The 19,321-nt window shown below is 38.4% G+C and overlaps 1 protein-coding gene across 1 annotated transcript; it reads left to right on the forward strand.

The window, feature by feature from the left end:
• Positions 1-4,801: 4,801 nt before the first annotated feature.
• LOC309409551 (receptor-interacting serine/threonine-protein kinase 2-like) lies at positions 4,802-17,960 on the forward strand (the record flags this gene model as incomplete). Its single annotated transcript, XM_082005720.1, has 11 exons — positions 4,802-4,957; positions 7,183-7,332; positions 7,534-7,689; positions 7,831-7,979; positions 9,835-9,884; positions 10,987-11,148; positions 11,864-11,949; positions 13,474-13,542; positions 14,319-14,487; positions 15,401-15,553; positions 16,849-17,960. The coding sequence occupies 11 exons, from the start codon at positions 4,802-4,804 to the stop codon at positions 17,169-17,171; spliced, it is 1,623 nt and encodes a 540-aa protein (XP_081861846.1). The 3' UTR covers positions 17,172-17,960.
• Between the last annotated feature and the right edge of the window lie 1,361 nt (positions 17,961-19,321).

Below are 19,321 nucleotides of genomic sequence, written 5' to 3' on the forward strand. Positions count from 1 at the left end.
ACAGAGGTTTCTTCCTTGCCCATTCTTTATAAGCTTTCATATGTGAGAGGCTTTAAATATCTCTGGATAAACTACGTGTGGGTAAAATATTAACTGATTCTTTGTAACATGTTCAGTAATAATGATGATTAACTAGTACAGACTTGCATTAGAAATTGGCCTGCATGCTTCTGGTTTCTCCAGCTATGGATTAAAATTAACCTTTGTATTTTGATACTGAGGTTTTTTTAAGCTGAAAACAATAGTCAAAAGGAGTAAACAAATGCAGGATCGTTCCAGTACTCTGCTTCCCTAGCACATGATATTCTAAAAATACAGAATTACCTAAGACTACTTTAAGTGTCACAGAATTTCTGCAAAATTAAGTCCTTAAAACTGCCTACAAAGCTCCCCCTAAGAAGATTCTTTAATGAGCTATAAGGATTTTGAACAACTGTGATTCTGCTGCAATACAGTCTGAGCCTGACAGGTTAATACCTTAAACAGGGAGAAGTATTTTTAAAGTACTTCTTACAGAAGTGTAGACTACAGACATAAATGAATGCATTGTTGATAAATCAAAGCCAGGATCCTGTGGCCACAGCAACTTGAGATACTTCCAGCCTTCTCCAGGACTGTTACAGCCCACTTGGTTTACCTTTGCTCCTGCAGCTCCCTTATACTCATTTCACTTTTGGGGGGGTGTGCTAAGCAGCAGAAGCTGATGCTATTTAGCTACAGCTGTCAGGAAATAATGCATTGCCCATGATGGCATACTCCACGCTTCCTACTTGTAGTGTGCTTCCTCTCAGGCCGCAGAGCCCTAGCCGCATGATTTTTAGATATAAGGGACTTTCCCGTGATCATAGGAGGATTAGGTAACTGCCCTACTGCTTGTTTCCCCCTTGTTGGGGGGGCTAGGATTTGATCCAAAACTGACAGAAGTCTGAGGACAGAATCTCATTGACTTACACTGTTTTTAAAGTCAGACTCTATAAATAGACAGTCTTCATGGAGGGGGAAGTTTGAATAAATATGACCAACTGAAGTGATTGCTTTCTCCTAAAGTCTCCATCCTGCATCCAGCAGTTCCATCAACATTTAGTGAGAATGTATATGCTGGGGGCCTAACAGGAATACAATTAGGCCTTAGAGTTTTTAGAAAATTAAAGATATCCTGGACTTTTGGCACTTTCTAGCCCAGCCTCCTGCTCAAAGCAGGACTAACAGCAGTGCTGGATCAGGGCAGCTATGGCTTTGCCTAGCTGAGTCTAGAAAACTTTGAAGGATGGAGACTCTGCAACCTGAGTGGCCCATTCCGAAACTGCATTGTGCACCTGGTACGAAACCTTTTTCTATTATCTGGCTTGAACCCCTGAAGTAGAGACATGCTACTGGTTATTATCTGCTAATATGGAGAAGAATTTGGCTCTATCTTTATAACTGGCCTTCAAGTAGCTTTTTAGGCTTCTGGTAGACCCCCTGCCCTAGCCTCCTTCACCTAAGTAAACAAGAGAGGCTCTTAACCTCTCCATGTAAAGTACATGCTCTAGGGCCCTATTTTGGTAGCTTTTTACTGCATGCTGCCTAGCTCCTTAACAGTTTCCTTGAATTGAGGGCCCTAAAATTGACTACAGTATTTCAGATGGAGCCTCACCATTTCTGAGTGCTGACACATAATGACCTCTTTCCCTTTGACGACTGCATTTCTGGTGTAGCCCAGTATGCAATTTTCCCCACTTGTGACGAGAGCACACCGTTGGCTCACGATGAACTTAACTTCCACTGTAACCTGTACATTCTTTTCAGCAGGGCTACTCGACAGTCAACTGATTCTTACTTCTTTGCAACCTCATGCTACCCCTATGCTTACCTATCCTCCAATCAGAAAACCAGCATTTTTTGCTGTTTTACGATCAACTTGACTTAAAAAGTTTAAGGGGACTTTGCACTTGTGCTGTTGGCTTGATCTACTGCAGAGATAAGCATCAGCTGCACAATCTGCATGCAGTCTTACACGCTTCCGTATCGGTGGTGTATCCAGTACGTTGTGTTTCACTGATATATAGCTTTTCCTCTCGGCATTCCTCATAGTGGAAAAAGCAGCTATCCAACCTCCTTTTCTGTAATAGCTCTCATTAATTACAGGCAGTTAACAAAGCAGCTTGTGAAACCTGATCTGCAGTCACTAAAGAGTTACAGTTTGTATATCCAACCAGGAAATTTTACATTTTTGCAGGCAGCCAATAAAAGGAGACATCAACAACGCAGCTGACTCATGGGCAGGAAAGCTCCAGCTGTGTTTGAATGTAGTTCAAAGCCGACTCGCGCTTGGTTATCTGCAGTAGTTTCACTCTTGTTCCATGGTTTTTATGCCTGTATTTCCAGAGGTAAGTTGATTTCTGTTTCCAATTTCTTGTACTGAGACATCTGTATATTAACACAGAGTTTCTCTCGTACTAATGAAAACATCTTAGCTATGACTTGCTTTTTAAAAATTACCTTTAAAATTAGAAACTTAAAATAAATGGTTTTAAAGAAGTCTCCCTCCTGCCCAACTAGGGGAGGATGACATAGTTGTCTGAGACTTTTAGTGTCTTAGTAAAAATAATACGAAACCCTTAATTGGAAAGGTCACCTAAGAAATATTGGTTTTGTGGTTTCATAGTGAGTTTTTAAAAGGGTCTAGAGGAAAAAGCATCCAGAAGAGCAGAAGTATTGAAAAAATGGCTTCAATACCAAACTTGCAATCTGGGGGGTGGAGAGAGACTTTGTTATCTGATAGTCCCATATTCTGTATTAGTCCTTCCAACTGTTTTAGGAATCTGTGTGGCACCCTGGACGATTAAAAAATTTCTCCTTTTAGGGTTAAACTCTTCCGGACATTATTAGAAAATCACACTAAGTTGAGGTGTGGAAACAGATGTACAAACCCAGACACAGGGACAATGCTGCCTGGCATGTCATGGTCTGTAACAGAAAGATTGAAGTAGTTTTCATCTTGTTTTTAGAAAATTTTTGGTTAAATTAGGTTTGGCAAATCCAAAATAGGAGCTAATGGCTAGTTTCTATTTTGATCTAAGTAGCCAGTTAGCAAGAGTTTAAAAAACTGTTCTAGCTTTACTTGATTCAATTTTAAATAAAAATAAATACTTTCAGGAATTGTTTAGAGCCTATATTCATTTTTTGATCTTCCTTGTACTATGCTTGGAGTTGAATAAATTCTTTTGGCTATTTAAATGATTATTTATTGTAGTATACAATAAAAATGAGACATAATTTTGCTCCTGCCAGCCTTCCAATTACTTCCTTTAGATCCTTTTAGATCTGTGTGTTCTGTGCAACTTTAAAGGATAAATGACTCATTTGGAAATTTATCTTCATTCAGAGGAATCTTTTCAAATTTTTTGAAACTCTTAACCCTTCTGTCAGCCTCATACCATATTCGATTTAGTCTTTAAGCAAAGCACCTAAGGCAGCTGTTGCTTTCAAACTACAATAATCTAGCAAAGCAAAAAGTTCGACTGTGCTTTCCTATCAAAATCAAATACTGGTAAATTAGCTACTGAATTCTTATTTGCATTTTGATTGTGGTTCAATGCAAAATTGAGCTTTGTACCCCTCTGATTGCAAATGTATCTGCATGGCACAGCTGAGATACTGAGATTGACCAAAAATAAGTTGGTCATGAACTAGAAGCAGTTCAGCCATGAACATAGGCTAATTTATCTTCAGGTTTTTGTGTATTTTACTTGTGGAGAACAAGTGATCTGCTCAGTCAGACTTCAGGCCTTCTGCATCCCAGGAGCTCTTATTGTAGAGCCTATCTTCTAGAAGGACACAATTCACACTCAACACGCTTTTACTGGTTACTTCAATTTTTTTGGCCTTCTTACTTCCGTTCCCTCATGCGTTTCTTTTTCTAGCCTTGGTTTACTGGACCCTGAAGGAAGGGAGTATTCCAGCTTGAGTTCTTCTGACTCACCGACCACTGATCTTGCAGTAATCTTTACCAACGATTTTTATCCCATCTATTTTCTTAGCTTGCTTGTTTTCCTCTTTCACCACTGACTTTTGGTTATGTCTAATCTAATGTAGCTTCACAGATGTAATTAAAAATGTTACTCGTGTAGTAACACAGTGATGCTTTGCAGAGGTTATCTCTAATCCACATGCACTGCCATGCAATGTGTCCGAGACATTCAGGTGACCCTAGAGAGGCACTGCACAGAGAGTACTGGCCAAATTAGTGGCTGCTATAAAGACATGACTCCACTTAGCAGAGTTCTGACAGCTTACAGCAGCAGGAAATTTGCCTTCTACCTCGCTTTTGCATTCACATGTGATGTGGTATGAAAGAAGATATGCAAGAATGATGCAGAATGCACTAATGTGAGTTATTGAATGAGTGCCTTTTTTATGAGAAGGGGGAAACTATATTTGTCTAGCACGTAACTGTAAGATACTAGTTTGTTGTCTACATAATTCAGTATCACTTTAAAATCACATTTTATATTATAAGTAATGGCCCAGCATTTCAAAGTCATCAGATGGAAATAATAATGAGCAATTAATGAGCACCTTGCAGCCTCAGATGGCAAGTTATGGTCCAGACACTCCTTTGCAATTAGTGCAATTCCTGTCTTTATAAGGAAAGTCTGACACAGAGTGGTAAAAGGAAGCCTGTTGGATTAGGATAATAGTTATTTGGGAAGTAAGGGGTGGTGCAACTTCACTATGCTTTGGCTGTAGTGACAAAAAGTATTTCTTAAAAACTTTTTTCTTTTCTGCCCTCTTTTTCCCCCAAGCCAGCCATTGAGAAATGGCCAAATCATTACCTATAGTAGCCCAGGAAGACTTGGATAGCTTTACCCTGACCAGGACAAGCTCAGGCTTTGCACTCAAAGCCTTTCATATTTCGTGGAACACTCACATATCGGTGAAGCTGCTGACCAGCCAGGACACTACAGAGAGGTACGTGTCTTATTTGGCCAACTAAGCACGCAGGTGGGCAGCACAGACCAGCGGCAATGGCACCAAAATGAATCGTGGCATGTCCAGAATCATCTGATCCCTAAACACATCTCCATTCCTAGAAATCCCGAGAAGCAAGCTCTGTTTTTTTAAAAAAATTTATAAAAGTAGAGCCTAATCCTGAAGTCATTAACTATTTCTACTACAATAATGTCTACAAACCCTGATCAGTAATACTCAGCATGCTATGGTATTACATCTTTCTGGACATCCCTGAAGAGATCTCAGATGAATTTAATCTAAACCAGCACGTACAAGTAAGAGAGTAGAGAAATGGGAAGAGAAAGGGAGAATCGTCAGGGTTACAGGGCAGTAAGATGTGTACGTGTCCTAATTATAAAAACAAGAGGAGTAACCGATGGGCGTCAGCTTACTGACCACAAAACTCCAGTGTGCGACAAGCACAGAAAGTTTCCAAGAATAACCACAAGCTACTTTGATGAAGCAAGACCGATGTATTTTAGGGAATGCACTGACCTGACTGTTTATCAAAAAAGGAGTGTCTGATGTGCATCTACAGACTAGTTACTCTTGTTAACTGAGAACATTGCCATTCAGGTGGCTTTTGTTAAAATGAAAATACAAAAGTATCCTACTCAAATACATAGTGTTTAATTTATTCCATTATAAAGGTGGGGAGGAAAAAACAGTATTTCATACAAATATTTTTTTAATGACAGTTTAAATTGTCAGTGATACTTCAAAAAACAAATGCTGCCAGAATTTGGGAACAGTTAAAAATTGTAAGGTTTTTGGTTGGGGGGGAGGGGGGCTTGCTTGTTTTTTAGACAACAAGTCCAGCGATTTTTGTAATTGGAACCAATGTTGTTTGTTTGGTAGCTTTTTTAAAGAAAAGAGTTTCCTCTGTCGCTGTCCACATTTTCTTTAAATCGAACAAACTCCAAAACAAAATAGTTACAGAAATCAACATTTTACTTTGCTTTGAATTTAACATGCTACCCTGATTTGGCATCTTTTCCCTCAAACTTGCTCCCTAAAACTAAAGCCACTGTTCTGCTTTTCTTTTTCTACCGTTCTGATCTCTTTACATTACACAGTGCATAGGATATCTGGGAGAATAAACTGTGTTTTACTCTGGCTGCAAAAAGTTTAACTGTGTGCTGATGATAACTATCTAGATTTGTGGAAATAAGTGTGAAAACAGGTGGGGCTGTGAATTACTTCTAGTGATCAGTTTACAGGGTTGTGAATCAATACAGTAAATATGAGAAACTGAAACTGAAGTATCAATGTAAAGGCTGGTTAGAATAATGAGAATGAGCTCCAGGTCTGTTGAAATCAACTGAACTTTGAATGAATTCCAATGAATTTTCAGCTCACAAGTACCATAAAGTAGAGATAATTAGATCTTTAAAATCAAACATACGATTAACAAAAATTGAATGAAGTTCAATTCAAGACAGAAGTTCAGTTATTTCCATGAAAAGGCACAACTGAATTGACAATTCAGTGTTTCCTGTCCATGAAGAAGTAACTGTTTGAAGTCCTTAGACAACAAGACTTTATTCTTCTGATTATGATCAAAGCAAAGCTTTGCTATTCTCTGTAAATAAACTGTTTGAATTCAGGTCTACAATCCAACCACAGTTGAACTTGAATCAAATTTGGCAAAGTCACTACAGTGATACTGCTTACATAAAATCTGAACTTGGCTTAATTTTTCTATCGTTCTGTGACATGCTATATGATATCATATATCACTTATATAATATGATGCCATTAGATAAGCATGGAAAATCGTAATTTCCTTGCAAATGTGGATCTTGCTAATAGCAAAAGGATACAATACAAGTTCTTGGGGACAGTAAGAGGAAAAAACTTGATTTTTCTTGATCTAGCATTTCATACAATTCAGCTTTCTCCTGCCTTTGCACTTCAATCCTGCTTTAAACTGTGCTTTTACGTTCATATTAAAGCATCCAGAGGTCTTTCACATTATATTAGAAAAATACATTACACAAGGGATTGCTTTATTTTCTTAAATTGTTTGGAAGATGATATAATATTGGGTTTATTGGTAGAATTATGTTAGCTTGTGTTCAACCATATGGTTATCTCTCATTTCCATGTCCTACGCTATCTCATCTCTAGCTGAAATTCCTTTCAGTCTAATCTGCCTCTAACCCTTGCTATTTTTTTTACAGGCAGTGGAAGTTGCTACTTCAGGAGATAGCAAATGTCAGAGGCTATGAGTCTGAACGTCTCCTGCCTTCTCTTGGGATTTACCAGTACCATGGACTTCTGGGGATAGTGACTGAATGGATGAACAATGGATCCCTCCACTCACTCATTCATGAGGTACATAAAAGAAGTCATCTTTTATGTGACAAAATTAATTACAAGGTCAGCCAAAAGAGAACACTCAGCATATATATTACGGACAGTTGTTGGAGTCAATCTGTTCTTTACCTTCTGTATTATACTTCTGTCTATTGTCAAATGAAAATGTAAATAGCAACACTTTCATACTACCAAAACTTGTATTTTTGTGTTACTTAGCATCAACTGTACTCAGAACTTCCATTTCCCTTGCTCATAAGGATCCTGTTGGATGTGGCTGAGGGGCTGCATTACCTTCACAGCCTCGAGCCTGCTTTCTGCCACTGCAACCTAAAACCTTCCAACGTGCTTTTGGATGAGCAGTACAGAGCCAAGGTGGGAGTTTCTACTTTTAGCCTTCTAATGTAAAATCCAGTGATTGTCCTATTGTTGCATATACTTATCCTAATAGTCAACATTTAATACCAAGACTTGAGGTATTGTTACTAAAATTTACTTTTTCTGCCATCTCTGTAGATATCAGATTATGGTCTGACCAACTGGAGGAAACAGCAACTGAGGTCAGACCTGCAAAACTGCAATTGGAGAAACTGCCAGGATTTAGTGTATCTCCCTCCTGAAATACTTGAAGGTGGCCTTCCTTCCCAGGAAGGTGATATTTACAGGTGAATGGGATTTCTAAGGGCAGGTCATACCTAGTCCTTGCTACATTCTGCGATGTTGCTGAAATACTTATTTTCAAAGACACCACAGTAAAAGTGCCAGATCTACATAATGTAGTAGGATGGTGTTCCACATTAGGCCAGTTACAGCAGTGAATTAAAATTGAAATTCCTTGTATTTAGTGAATAATATACCAAGGTTAAGAACTGTTCTCAAAGTTTGCCATATAAATGTTTATATAATGGACCTAAATGTTTTAAAAAGTGTAACACAGCTGCCAAAACTTTTTCATATACATTTCAAAACCTAATAACTACAATTCACATGGCTTCTAAGCATGAACTATTGTTGGCTTTAGTTTCAGGAAGAACTGTTGACGCCTAGATGAGGCCCAGGTGAAAAGACCTTTCTCTCAATAGCATCCCATTAAGTCCTATGGAGTCTCTGCTGGAATAACTGAGCCACTCAAGCATTCATACTTTTTAAGTAAGGTGATTTATACAAAGGAGGAAGATGACCTACTGCTACGTGTCCCTTCTGGACATGTTACATGCTTCATGGTTGCCTGAACAAATGAGACAACTTCAAATTGCAACTATTGTCTGCATGGATGCTCATCCTTACAATCGGCATGCAGAACCTGTGAACTAACATTATAAGTAACTTTTAAGTGTGATCACTCTTCTGCTCTCAGAGGTTTTATGGAGGCAACAATTTTAAGCTCCTGCTTTATTGTCACAGAGGCAGGCTCTAAATGAGTCAGTGCATACACTTGAAGAGACCTATGAATGATGTGACTAACCAGATGTTACTCATAAACACGAGACTTCTGTGCAGGAAGAGTGCTGGCTTGCTTTCAGGTGGCATAATTAATCTTCCAGCCTGTCATTCTTATATAACTTTAGATGCTCAGATGTGACTCAGTGCGTGAGACAGGTGCACATTTAGACAGTGGTGCAGCAAACGGAAGTATGTGCCATATATGAAGTATTACTTAAGTACATGTAAATTACACGTGTGTCCACATTACATTAATACTTCGCTAGAGGGTATTTAAGTATAAGCACTTTCAGATTTTATGTGGAAATAAGGCAGAAGAGAAAGAAGGTTCTTTTAAACATTGTAATTCAGCACTACAAGCAAGATATGAGTAAGCAGATAAGTTTGTCCCAGAACTGCTTCTTCCCCTTTTGATTGCTTTGCTTCTGACTCATCCATAGCCTGCTTTCTCTCTTCCAGCAGCCTCCTTGCTTCTCCCTCTGATTTTACAGACTGAGCTTTTTACCAAACTATATTTTATACCATCTGAATTGTGGGTTATATATGTAGATCTATGGTATCACTGGAATACTTCCTAGGATGTTAGAAAATGAAAAAGACAGTTGGAGCGCCCTCAAAATTTGCTGAAGAAAATCTATACGCAGTGGGTCAGAATCAATTTTGGTAGGTTAACTGATGCACTTGACAGTACCTGCAGAAAAGTCCAGCTCATTCAGTTGCTATTTAAATTACTTGAGGAAAAAAAAAAACAAACCCAAAAATGATAGAGAAAGGAGAACAGAAGGTTCTGAAATTCATAAGAGCAAAAGGAGATAGGGTGGTAACCTGAAATGTAATTCTAATTGACCCTAGTTTTAAAAAATTAATTCAAACTGATGTATTATTTAAGAGCAGTTCAGTTGAAAACTGAAACTTAATAACGTAAGAAAAAGGATCTCATCAAATGAGGAAAGGCTTGGATAGACTTTGTCTTGAAAAACTCCTTTCTCTTAAACCAATAAACTTTCTCTTGGAAATGAGAACATAGATTTGGATTGCAAACTAATGAACGGTCCTTCACTGCTCTTTTTTTCCCAGTTTTGGAATACTGTGTTGGGAGAGCCTAAGCAGACGGAAACCTTTTGAAGGTATTTATCCCTCTTGCTTATGTCATACTTTGTTGCCCTCATCTCTTCCACAAATTCCTTGTTGTAGGGAAACTATGATACAAACAGCACTGTCTTTTCAGGTGTCCCTTTACCTTATATTACTGTTACAGCACGTAGCTCCACATTATGGCATGTAAAGATTAGAATCCCTCAACAAATACTTGGTGTTTCCAAAGCAGCTGATCTTTCTGCAGGGGAAAGTTGTAGCTTCTCTACCCGTCGGGTATCATCTCTCTGCTTGCTGAAGCACTCTGTTGCTGAGTTGGGTTTTCCGTTTACCTTTAGTGAGAAAGAATGCCACTATATATTTGACAATTGTCACTTTAAAATCAGGGACCATTTTAGTGACAAGCAGCTAACTGGATGAGCAGAATGCTCATTTTTGAAGCTGCTGTGAGTTTCAAACCCCAATCAAGAAATGCCAGCTCATGCTGAATTCCCTTAAGTAATCAGGGAATCTTACCTTCTTACATGAAAGTGCAAGCAGTTTTAAAGAACTTAGTTGGCAAAGCATTGTATAATAACTGTCACAGTCTAGGAATGATCCCTGTTTCATGGAGGTGGAGATCAAGGAAAGGCTTCTTTGCTATGGGCTCGGTTCTGCATGGCAAACTGTATTTTACAGGCCAAGGACGTTTTAGAAATACTGCATAGAATAGTATCTTAATGTTCATACAGCTTATAGCTGCCATCTTGTGGCTGCCCAAAGTAGATTTTTTTTTTTTTACAATAGGAGTTCTATTCTTACAATGCAGGTGTAATGCTTTATATCAAACTGTGTGCTTAGAATATACCCATAATAATTAAATGTATTCCTGAGGCATCTGCACGTGTAGTTTACAATGTGTGTTTACATATCCATTTGTGACTTATTGTTTGGACAGAGTTCTTTACCCTGAAATGTTCTGTTGCAATAAGTAGTTACTGTTAAAGGTTAGCATATTTATTTGCAACAATACTAATATATTTTTGCTTTTAAAAAAGCAGTCTTTGCTTTAAAATACACAAAACAACTGAATATAATTTAAAGAGAGTTCTGAGGTCTTTATTTTTTGGAATGACATTTTCCTATAAATTGCAGGCCAAACAACCCTGCTGGAAGTTTTGACAGGAATCCGCAGCAGTTTGCGGCCTGGCATTTCAGAAAAGTTTATTCCAAGCAATTTGCCCGAGAGGAATAGACTGTTGCACTTTATCGCTCTGTGCTGGCATCAAGAACCAGATTCTAGACCATGTACTGCAGGTAAGGTTCAGGATTTTCTTTCTTTGCAAGATTTGTGGCAGAGGTAGTCTTACTGGGAACATTGCTCTAGGACTCTAAATCAATGACTGAACAACTGAAGTAGTCTTTAGATCATCAGAGTACTGTAGATGGCTTTTCTAACTGAAGCTTCCTACCAGAAATGGATTGCTTACCTCCAAAATTGTGTTTAGTAGAAAGTAAAAATGAGTGCAAACAAAGGAAGGAATATTATCAGCTATATATACTAGTTTAACACAGATCAACTTGTCTTCAACATTTCTTGATTCCAGTGCATAATCACTTCCCTTTTGAAGTGTACTATTGTTTACTTTAGTGGAATTGTTATGTTTATCATACCTTTCTAAAAAGATAGCCAAGAAAAGCTGAAGTGCTGAGGAAGCAATGTGCATATAATTTTACTGTGATAGATTTATACAGTCATGTGTAAATCTTTTGCAAGTAAGTTCACTGCATCTGTATGAACATTTAAGAAAATGCGATTTCAATGTGACTGTAACCGTTCCTTAAAATCAGTTCAAAAAGGAAACTGAGAGGGGTTATGAGGTAGAAGTTATATTAAACTAATTTCATAAGGTTCATCCAGCTACTCAACATAATAGTGAAGTTAGTTGCAATACACTGATGCCTAAATATAGACACGCTTCCATATGCAATGTGGTACTTAAATTGCTAAAATGCTCTATTACCCCTTCAGAATGTGTAGACCTTCTAAATGGAATTTTGACAAGTATAAATAAGGAGGCAATTTCCACTGCAATCTACAATCTGATGGATGCAAAGGTTAGTGCAAAACTAAGTTTTGTTCTCCTATAAGGGCATGACTTGATTCTTTCAATTGCAATCTTTGTGGTCCAAAACCAGAAAAGGTTTTGTCTTCGTTGTTTTATTGGACATGCCAGAGATCTGGAGAGTACCCTTTGGCACTTCAGGTTCATTCAGGAATTACAGAAAGTAGATCTTGTGAGGTTCTCTAGAAACCATACCAATTTCCACCTGAGATTAGAAAAATAGGGGAGCTTCTCTTTCCAGTCACCAGCTGTAGTCAGGCTGGTAAGCCCATGTGAGTGAGAACAAATATAAGCCTCAAGTAGATCAGGTTAGGGCTAGAATCAAGGGCAATTTTTGTTGAATGTACTGGTAAGAGATTTATTCCAGAACCTGGACACTGACAGTAGCTGCTGCAACAATACCAGTACCAGCACTTTTATTTGTATGCTTTGCTGTTTCTAAATTGATATGCTTCAGGCACAAGAGGCTGCTTGTCCTAGGGTCTGAGAGGGTTCTCTGATACCACAAGAATGGATGGGGAACAGCCAACAACTGAGGGATACAGCTAAATCCATATATGTCTACGTTGCCATGGGAAATCTGGCACCAATCTGCCACAAATATAGTTATAGCCTATCTAGTTAATTTAGTCATAGTGGGAAAACTAGTGACACATGCTTCAACCCTTGGACAAGTATTCTGACTCCATTTACACCCATACTGTGTTGTTGGTTTCACCACTGTGCTTATGCGAGTTGTTTACGTTGATGCATGCTGGACTATTTCCACATGTTGCAATCACCTTCTGGGATTATAGAACAGACTTGACCAATGTTTTAATAGGTGGCATAGTTATAGTCCAAGTCATTTTTACTACTGTTGAAGTTTATTTAGGACTCTACTGCCAAATACTCTATAATCTAATGCTTCAATCTCCCTTGAGCAAGGTTTTATTTTTCTATTTGCTAAGTTAGCAAAGAGCACTATTTATTGTTCAAACAACTGAACTGATATGTCCAAAATGACTGTGAAAATGCTACTGGAGATTCTTGAAAATGGATTGATTCATAAGCGTTGAAGTATAAAAACTGAAAATAGTTGAACAAATCTGCTGCAGATGTACAAAATGGTAAAAAGTTACAAGTATTGACACATCCTTATTGCAGCCTGTTTGGCATACTAAACACAGGATGGTCCTGCTGTTTGGATACTTAAAGGAAAACATGTTATAGCTAGCCCAATCTCTCTCTTTCAACACAGGGCTATTTTCACCTTCCCCTGAATGATTCAAAACTGGGTTTTAAAACAAATTTGAAACAGCAGAAATAGTAACAGGGTAGAGTTGTGTCAGATTCTATGTCCACTTATGTGTGTTAAAATGCAAAATTGCTCTGTGCAATTCACTGTTACTATATATCAGTGTACCTGAGTGTATAATATATATTGCCAGCATAAACTTTCAGTGTGTTGCTCTTGAAGTGTGAATTGAACTAACCATATGTATACTTACTGGAGTTACTGTGCTATTTTTTCCAGGAGATGGCACTTAATGCATGCAAAGGTTCAGAAACATACGTGTTGCAGACAGGCATATGCAATACAGAGGTGAGTATGTGGCATGAGAGTTTTACAAGTGTATTTCATAAGCTGCTTGTTTCTCCTGCCAGCCCTGACAATGTAGAATACAAACAAAATGGAGCAAAGTGGGGCAAAATGTCCCTAACAAGGATAACTCCATCCAGTTAACCAACAAAATCCACTGTTTTACCTTTTTCCGAGCAGCTGACTCTGATGTTGCTCTTGCAAATAAAACCTCCTCCATTTAAGAATTGCTCTGAAACCTCTCCTTCTTGAAGAGGTCCTAGCGAAATGGCAGATATCTAACCTTTCTTGTAGTGTGTTCGAAATGATGGCTGGAAAAAGTCTTGGGCTGAATTTTAGCATTTTCAACCAATTCTCTTGGATCAAGGCTAACTGCTTTGTGATCACTCCAAAATACAGTTCACTCCCATTTTCAAAGTGATTTTTGGCGCTTGTGGCAGGCCTGCCAATACTGAAAGATACAGAGAGAGAACTGAAGCTCACATGCCTGGATCAGAGCTAGCTTTAAACAGTTCAAGTTCTGGTGACACCGTGGCTGCTCGCAGCACAGGCTGCAGAAGCAATCTAGGACAGTTAGCTATGGCTCCGTGCTGCCACGGTGAGCCAAGGTAACCAGCTGAAGTTGAATTAAGTATGTCTGTAGGCCCAACAGCTGCATATACCCACCCTGCCCTGCACTGTAATATTACTGCTTGATATTCCAAGAGAAAGCTGCTTAGAAAAGGTTTTGGAACAGAAGTTCCAAGAATATAATTCTTCTCTCTTTTGATCTTTTTCAGGTCATCTGTTCACCAAAACCCAATCACATCATCAGCAAGAAAATTCCTTTTGTAGTGCCAAGCTTGTCAACTATTCTATTTGATAGCAGTGCAAACAGTACAGGAAGAGAAAATATTCTTGAGATGGGTCTGTCAAATACTATCCCACAGAACACAAGAACAAAGAAAGGTCTCTATCTTGAAACATATTCAGCTCCAACTATTCTAAGAAAAGGATAAATATTACCAGTTGTTCCATATACATGCTATTTTCCATGTAAAATTGTCCCTTCTTCAGTGTACAGCTGTGCCCTCTACTGGTATCACTTGAAGCATGAGTTCACTGCCGAAAACCAGAGGTGCCACAATACCTTTTGATTAAGTGTATAGATCAAAAAGCCTCTTTTGGTAAATTTTTTTAGAACCCTGACCTGTCACATACAGCTGCCTTTCCCTCACACATCAAATATTGCCTGTTGGTTTTGACAGGACAAGTCTCTCCTGGGACCCATGCTGTCTTATGCCACCAGGAATAACTGCTTTTTTGTAATTTACTAATAAGAACAGGAGATATGTTATAAAAAGACTGTGTTGCCAGGAACATGTGAATGATTCCTGGTAATTGCCATTCCTATACAAATAACTTCCTTTGTCTTTGCGACGTGGATTTGTCCTGTCAAAGTGTTCAAATGTGTGCAAAGTGATATATTTCCTTAAAAGCTTTTTCTGTACTCCTCATGCCTTTGGATACAGAAGTTGAGCCATAGGAAGTCAATTTGCTTAGAGCAACATCTGCATTTCCGAGCATTCTAGTTCTGATCAATAGCTGTCAGACTTATGGACAGAATAGAATGTTCCATAACTTCAGAAACAAATTCCTACCGACAGTTTGAAAAAGTCAGATTTGTGTAGTAATATATGCCACAATCTTCTGAGGAATAATGATATACTAACAAGGGCCCAAAGAACAGCTAGTAATAACTAAGGGCTCTCAAGTTAGTTTTCACTTCAGTTCCAGTCCTCTGCAGTGGCTGACACGTGTATAATGATCTGCTGGTGTTCCATTCAAGGCTCTCATCTGATTCATCTTAAACTTCTTCTAGATCACCCAGGTTCTGACAGTAGAAAATCAAATTCCTTTTGCACAGTTCCTTTATACGGTTCAACTGCAGGCAAAGAAAGCAGTCAGCATAAGGACCCACCGCTGGCTCTTAAGCACAGACCACAACCTACACATCTTGAACAAGCAGTGACAGGTAAGACCCCATTTCCAGTTTGAGATGGCAATATTTTCCTTGGCCAGATCTTAGTGATTAAATTGTTTAAAGTTTGGAGGACACAGTTCTTTCTAAATTCTGTGCACATTTTCAGGTATTTAGTGTAATAACTCCTCCAAACATGATACAAATGTCTCATGAGTTTGTGTATAACTCCTACGTTCTCAGAAGTTCAGGCATTGGCCACTGAGAACATTGGCTTTTTTTTCCCAGGGTCATATTCAGGCTGAAAACAGTTTGGAAAAGACCATAATAAAAATACAAAAAACTCATAGCATACATTGAATGTGAAAGACATTAGTTGTTTAAGTCTGGGATTTTTGTAATTTTAAGCTGTGTATTCTATACCTCTACAAAAGTAGCTATTGACTACAGAAATGGGTGACCAGCAGGATGAGGGACCATCTTACTTTTTCCTACTGAACAGAGGCAGAAAAGGCCGGCTTCTGATTTGTGAAGCCTACCTCTGCTTGTAGGTGAAAAGTTCATAAAGCTTCTTGCTAACTTTTTGCAAGCTGGCCTACGACAGTCCTCGTATCTAGTGTGGCCATCCTTCTCCAATTTACTTCTGAGTGATGACATAACTTCTGGATAAATCAACAGACTAGTTCATGCAGGAAAAGTTCACCACAGAACTCTGCTGGGAACAATCAGAATGACAGAGGCATGGTCTCCAAAGCAACAATGGCTTTTGGTTACTAATTTTTCTCTTGGTCTATGGTATTTACTGTACATTAAAAACTCTAATGTCATTACTAAGTATTCTAAACAGTTTGTGAAGAGAGACAGAATCCAAAGTTCTTGATCATTTTGCCGAGAGTTACTACTTTCGTTACTAGCTTGGCTTTGACACATATTCAAGTTCTCAGTTTCACAATACAAACAGTCCTACTACCCTCAACTACCTATTATCTGTTCTTCCGCTTTCTACAGGACAAAGTTTTCTCATCTATGTCGAGCCAAGCTGCTTTGCATAAAGCTTGATGCAGATGCTAGATGAACAGCACGAGACCTGCAAACCTCCCCTTACACAATCTGAGCACTTAATATTATCTTTAGAAACACTTAGTTTCTGTAATCTGATCTTCATGAGTTTTGAACAAAAGATGAAAGTAAATTGGACTAGTTTTAAACAGAGCATGCAGATATACTAACTCTTCCTGTTCCTTTCCTCAACTGAGTTTATATTTCTGGTGTTGATGTTATCACTTGCTAACAACTCCTGGAAGAAAAGAGCACTTAGTTTATCTGATTTTGTTTCCTTTTCACTTGAGATCCTTGCTGCAAAAGAAACTGCTGTCAAATACTAGCCTGCCAGAGACAGACCATACTGAGCTGCATGACAGAAGGACGCCTCAACCACATCCTTGATATCCTTCGCTCACAGCAAACATTGTCACGAATGGATTACGAAACAATTACCTCTTACCCCACAGTGACTGGCCGTGCTCGGGCATTGCTGGACACTTGCCTTTGCCTTGGAGAGAGCGCAGCACAGGTTGTAGTGACTGCACTTTCAGTGACCAAATGTAGTCCTCTGGGACGAGGCAGCCATTGCCCAGACAGTCCTTCTAAGGTAAAGAGGCTCTTGTTGTGACTTATCCATGGATCAGAGCACTGGTAATTTGGAATGGCAATGATTCACATCAATTCCTCATAACCCGCTGACTGAAGTCAATCATTCCTACTGCCCATGATTTTAGTCCTCTAGTGGAAAAAGTTAGCTGGATTAAAAGGTCAAGTCAACCACTGCCTGTAGAAATTACGAACACTGGTATAACAAATACTAATTTGGACCTTAGAGATGAGAGGAGTGCAATGAGTGCCACAACAAATATAATTCAAGTCAGATGACATCTTATTTCCTTGATTTTTCCTTTTTTTTTTTTTTTAGATGGGAGGAAAATGGATCATGACACTATGGAAGAACAGCTGTTACTAAATCCTTACAAATAAGAATAGCAAACAGGGTACTGCATGAGGAGAAAAAGATTACTGCCTTTCACTGAACTCATATCTGAGCCAGCCCTTAGAATGAAAGGTTAAGAAAATCAAGAAATATTTCTTTAACAGGGCCTTAAGACATGGAAATTTTATATTATGCATAAAAATTATTTTATTTTCATTCACAAATGGTGATACACTCTAAAAATGGGGCACTGAAAGCAGCACTTTGGAGAGGTGGGGCTTAAAGTATTTACTGAATGGAAAAAAGTTAATACCTTACATCCGTGTTGTTCTCTAAGTATGTCTGCAGTTCAAATGTAAAATTAGGAGGAAAAGGTACCAAGGTGATCATTTGAAACAGTGCTTCTGCTGAACTGTGAAGGGAAGTAGTAAGATTATTTTAATTATAATGAAAATGAGGTTATAAAAGATGCTGGGTTTTTTAAGGCACAATGGAATTGCTTCAAGCTTCACAGCACTGGATTGACATGAGAACTTGTTATACAATCTACAAGTATTTCAAATGCAAAACCATGTTACTCTGTTTCCCTATGTTACATTTGTTCTCTCTGCAGTTTCAAACTGTTTATTGAATTCAGTAGTTTGGCAGGTTGCAATTTTAAATACAAGGATGATGTGTTTTCTAGGCTCACCTAAGATATAAGAAATTTGTCACATCACATACTATAATGCTGCTGGAACCATAAACATTTTTTAATGTAAATTCATTAAGCTTTAAGACTACCTTGAGATAATATATTGTTACAATTAAAAGCAATGTCTATCAGAATATGTTGAAAATAGTTTTGCCTATTAAAGGAGATAAACATCTATTTCACTGCTAATTTTTTTTTTTCAATCTCCGCTTTAAATGGTAACTTTCAACAGACTAGATCAGTCTCTACTAAAAAAGGATGTCTTGCTTGTGAGGAAAAGAACTGCTGTCATGGTGTTTTGCCTGTTTAGAAGGCATAAAATAATCAGAGTAAAACAGATAATCATTCACCTGTGGGAACTATTTACAGACTTTTAAGAGGGAAACTGGCAATATTGTTGAAACTTAATTATCAGCTTTCAAAAATTACCCCATTCAGTTGTTCTGCTGGACACTATACCTCTGTGCCAACTGGCAGGCTATGCTGATTTTTGTCATTATGTTTTTGACAAACAGTTTTGGCTCTCTTCTTGAAACAGCTGCTTACTTGGGAATAACATTTGATGCCAGACCTAAAGCCAGTCTTAACTGTTAATTGCAGAACCGGCATAAAACCAGTGGGAGCACAAGTTTTCTGTTTTTCCAGATGCGTCATAAACTGTAAACTGTTTTGTTCATCAAACTTTGTGTATAGGTGTTATACAATTAAGTCCTGTGATATGTGTTAGAACCATGTTTGCTAAAGTTTTCTTAAAGCATTAAAGTTTAGATGGTAATGCTAAGAATGAAAGAACTGTATAGTAAGATGGAACAGCATGATAAGAAATCGTTGCTTAACACCTTGAATATCCCTGGCTACAAGACAGAACAAGCCCTGCAGCGAGACAAAACAAGCCCGGCAACAAGACAAAACAAGTCCAGACAAGACAAAACATGCCCTGAGGTAGAAGGGGAGGGGGGAGCGGAGTAGATTGCAATTGGAAGATTCGAAAGAAGGCGCGAGTGAAAAAAGGTATAAAGAGAGGACTGAAAGACCTGTTAAGTTGCTGGCCGTTGGTGGAGCAGGAGACTCCCCGGTCGCCCAGCGCTGTTTTGCTTACTGGTCGCTTGCGTTAATAAATCAAAAATTTCTAATTGACTAGCCT

Source organism: Phaethon aethereus (assembly GCF_964289735.1).
Source record: "Phaethon aethereus genome assembly, chromosome: 13".
Classification (NCBI taxonomy): domain Eukaryota; kingdom Metazoa; phylum Chordata; class Aves; order Phaethontiformes; family Phaethontidae; genus Phaethon; species Phaethon aethereus.